This window comes from Passer montanus, unplaced genomic scaffold, assembly GCF_014805655.1.
Source record: "Passer montanus isolate IOZ18808 unplaced genomic scaffold, ASM1480565v1 scaffold1123, whole genome shotgun sequence".
Taxonomy (NCBI): Eukaryota; Metazoa; Chordata; class Aves; order Passeriformes; family Passeridae; genus Passer; species Passer montanus.
Window position 1 is genome coordinate 1 of NW_024357870.1, and position 4,252 is coordinate 4,252.

Sequence of the window (4,252 nt, forward strand, 5' to 3'; positions counted from 1 at the left end):
CAAAATTCTCACCTGGGAACCCCAAAATTCCCACCCAGAAACCCAAAATGTCCCAAAAGTCACCTGAAAACCCAAAAATTTCCACCCAGGAACCCCAGAATTTACCTGAGAACCCCAAAATGTCCCAAAATTCAACCTGGGACCCCCAAAATTCACCTGGGGGCGTGGCCAGGTGTGCCCAGGTGAGTTTTGGGTTGTTTTTTTGCCATTTTCAGCTGGATTTTGCCCAATTTTTTGACTTTTTTCCCCGGAATTTTTGCATTTTTTCCTGTCCCAGGTGCGCCCTCGCCTGCCGTGCCCAGGTGGGCATGCCGTGCGTTCCGGCTGCCGTGCCCAGGTGGGCATGCCGTGCGTGCCGGGCGAGCGGTGGTGCAGGTTGAGCTGTGCCCAGGTGTGCCCAGGTGAGTTTTGGGTCACTTTTTGTGCCCATTTTTGCCATTTTTGCCCATTTTTTGGAGTTTTTTCCCCGGAATTTTTGCATTTTTACCTGTCCCAGGTGCCCCTCACCTGCCGTGCCCAGGCGGGCATGCCGTGCGTGCCGGGTGAGCGGTGGTGCAGGTTGAGCACGCCCACGCTGAGCGCCACCACCAGCGCCAGCAGCACCAGCGTCCCCGTCAGGTAGCGGCCGATGAGCGGCACCTGGAGGGACGTGGCCGGCACCTTGTCGGCCAAAAGCAGCAGGAACACGGTCAGGGTCAGCAGGGCGAAGAGTGACAGCGACATCTTCTCACCTGGACAGGTAACAGACAGGTAACACAGAGATCAGAACACCTGCACAGGTAACAGACAGGTGAGACACAGGTGAGAACACCTGCAGCGACGTGGCCGGCACCTTGTCGGCCAGCAGGAGCAGGAACACGGTCAGGGTCAGCAGCGCGAACAGCGAGAGGGACATCTTCTCACCTGGACAGGTGAGACACAGGTGAGACACAGGTGAGAACACCTGGACAGGTGTGACAGAGGTAATGGGACAGGGACAGGTGTGACAAAGACAGGTGTGCCCAGGTGTGTGTTAAACGCCTCCAGGTGTATCCAGGTGTATCCAGGTGTGCCCAGGTGCGCTCACCTGCGTCGGGGGGCAGGTGGAAGACCCCCACGGCCAGCAGCGTGGTCAGCACGCAGGGCACCAGCACCGTGGCCAGGTAGAAGAGCGGCTTCCGCCGCAGCACCAGGTGGAAGGAGACGCCCTCAGGTGAGGCCGGGGGGCCCCAGGTGCCCCCCGAGCGGTGGACGAGGGACCACTGCCCGTTCTCTGGGGGGACAGGTGAGAAACCCGAAATAAACCAAAATCTCCCCAAAAATACACCTGGAAACCCCCAAAAAAACCGGGAAAAAACCCCAAAAAATCACCAAAAAACCCAAAAAATCCCAAAAAGTGCGCTCAGAGCACACCTGGGGGCTCCAGGTGAGCCCCAGGTGCCCCCCGAGCGGTGGACGAGGGACCACTGCCCGTTCTCTGGGGGGGACAGGTGAGAAACCCCAAAATTAACAAAAAACCCAAAAAAACCCCACCAAAGAACCAAAAAAACCCCAAAAAACAGGAAAAAAACCCCACAAAAAAAGCCCAAAAAATCACAAAAAAAATCACAAAAAAAATCACAAAATAACGTAAAAAATGCCAAAAAAATCACAAAAAAACCCCAAAAAACAGGGAAAAAACCCCACAAAAGACATCTTCTCACCTGGACAGGTAAACATGGACAGGTGAGGTCACCTGCACAGGTAACACACAGGTAACACAATGGTGAAAACACCTGCACAGGTGTGGGACAGGTAACACACAGGTAATGGGCCAGCAGCAGCAGGAACACGGTCAGGGTGAGCAGCGCGAAGAGTGAGAGCGACATCTTCTCACCTGCACAGGTGAGACACACACAGGTGAGGTCACCTGCACAGGTAACACACAGGTAATATGGCACAGACAGGTGAGACACAGGTAACACACAGGTAATGGGACAGGAGCAGCAGGAACACCGTCAGGGTGAGCAACGCGAACAGCGACAGCGACATCTTCTCACCTGGACAGGTGAGACACAGGTGTGACACAGGTGAGAACACCTGCACAGGTGTGGGACAGGTAACAGGTGTGACACAGGTAATGGGACAGGAGCAGCAGGAACACGGTCAAGGTGAGCAGGGCAAACAGGGACAGCGACATCTTCTCACCTGGACAGGTAAACATGGACAGGTGAGGTCACCTGCACAGGTAACACACAGGTAACACACAGGTAAAGGGACAGCGACGTGGCCGGCACCTTGTCGGCCAGCAGGAGCAGGAACACGGTCAGGGTGAGCAGGGCGAAGAGTGACAGTGACATCTTCTCACCTGCACAGGTGAGACACACACAGGTGAGAACACCTGCACAGGTAACAGGCAGGTAACACAGAGCTGAGAACACCTGGACAGGTGTGACACAGGTAATGGGGCAGCAGCAGCAGGAACACGGTCAGGGTCAGCAGCGCGAACAGCGAGAGGGACATCTTCTCACCTGGACAGGTGAGACACAGGTGAGACACAGGTGAGAACACCTGGACAGGTGTGACAGAGGTAATGGGACAGGGACAGGTGTGACAAAGACAGGTGTGCCCAGGTGTGTGTTAAACGCCTCCAGGTGTATCCAGGTGTATCCAGGTGTAAAAACCCAAAAAAACCCCACCAAAAAACCCCAAAAATCACAAAAACCCCCAGGAAAAAACCCACGAAAAGCCCAAAAAATCACAAAAAAAATCACAAAAAAATCACAAAAAAAATCACAAAAAAATCACAAAAATTATAAAAAAAACCAAAAACCCCAAAATCCCCCAAATTTGGAGCCCAAAATGCCCCAAAAAAACCCAAAAATTTCGCCCAAAAAACCAAAAAAAAAACCCAAAAAAAACCAAAAAAGCCAAACAAAAAACCCCACAAAAAACAAATAAAAAAACTAAAACCAAACCAAAACCAAAAAAAAAAAACCAAAAAAAACCAAAACAAAAACCAAAAAACAAGAACAAAATCAGAAATTACAAAAGCAACTTACTGCCTCTGAACTCACAACCCAAAATCCTGAACTTAAATATTCCCTCTACTCTGTGCTGTTTTCTGCATAGTATCTTCACAAAAAAATCACAAAAATTATAAAAAAATCAAATAAAACCCCCAAAAATCCCCCCAAAAAATCCCAAAAAAATCCCTTAAAAATCCCTAAAAATCCTAAATGTCCCAAAATATCGGGAATTTGCCCCAAACTCACCCTGGAAGTCGGGGGGCAGCCCCACCAGAACCCCAAACCCACCAAAAAACCCCAAAATTCCTAAAAAATTCCCCAAAAAATCGAATAAAATCAAAAAAAATCCCCCAAAATTCCCTAAAAAATTCCCAAAAACCCAAAATGCCCCAAAATCTTGGGAATTCACCCCAAACTCACCCTGGAAGTCGGGGGGCAGTGCCACCTGTGCCCCCCAGGGCCCCAAAACCCCCAAAAACCCAAAAAAATTCCCTAAAAAACCCCTAAAAACCCAAAAAAATCCCCAAAAAATAATAAAAAAATTTGCTAAAAATTTCTAAAAACCCCAAAATCGAGGGATTTCAACCCAAACTCACCCTGGAAGTCGGGGGGCAGCACCCTCAGGACCCCAAAACACCAAAAAATCCCCCAAAATCCCCCAAAAAGAATAAATAAATCAAGTTAAATCCCCCGAAAAAAATCCCTAAAAAATCCCAAAAAATCCCGAAAAATCCGAAATGCCCCAAAACCGCGGGAATTCACCCCAAACTCACCCTGGAAGTCGGGGGGCAGCGCCACCTGCGCCCCCCAGGGCCCGGCCGGGCCCCCCGGCTGCAGCCGCAGCTCGCCGGGGCCGTAGGAGCCCGAGCGGAAATTCAGCGAGCAGTTCTGCCAGTCGAACGGGAAGTGCGACACCTGCGGGCCCAAAATCGACCGAATTCACCCCAAAATCGGCACCGAAAAATCCCGGGTTTTCAGAGGAAAAAAACCCCGAAAAAATCCCTGAAAAAAAAACCCAAAATGCCCCAAAATCCCTCAAAAATCCCTGAAAAATGAACCAAAATCCCCAGAATTCAGCCCAAAATCCCCAGAATTCACCCCAAAATTCACGGAATTCAGCCCAAAATCGGCCACAAAAAATCCCGGGTTTTCAGAGGAAAAAAACCCCAAAAAAAACCCTGAAAAAACCCCAAAATACCCCAAAAAATGCTCCAAAATCCCTGAAAAAAACCCCAAAATGCCCCAAAATCCCTGAAAAAAAACCC

At 50.2% G+C, this 4,252-nt stretch overlaps 1 protein-coding gene across 1 annotated transcript; it reads right to left on the bottom strand.

Annotated features, from left to right (window-relative positions):
• Nucleotides 1-468: 468 nt before the first annotated feature.
• LOC120496056 (acetylcholine receptor subunit beta-like) lies at nt 469-3,926 on the bottom strand (the record flags this gene model as incomplete). Its single annotated transcript, XM_039696102.1, has 3 exons — nt 469-731; nt 1,067-1,252; nt 3,761-3,926. Coding segments are annotated over 3 exons (600 nt in total), but the record flags the coding sequence as incomplete, so codon positions are not given.
• Nucleotides 3,927-4,252: the final 326 nt, after the last annotated feature.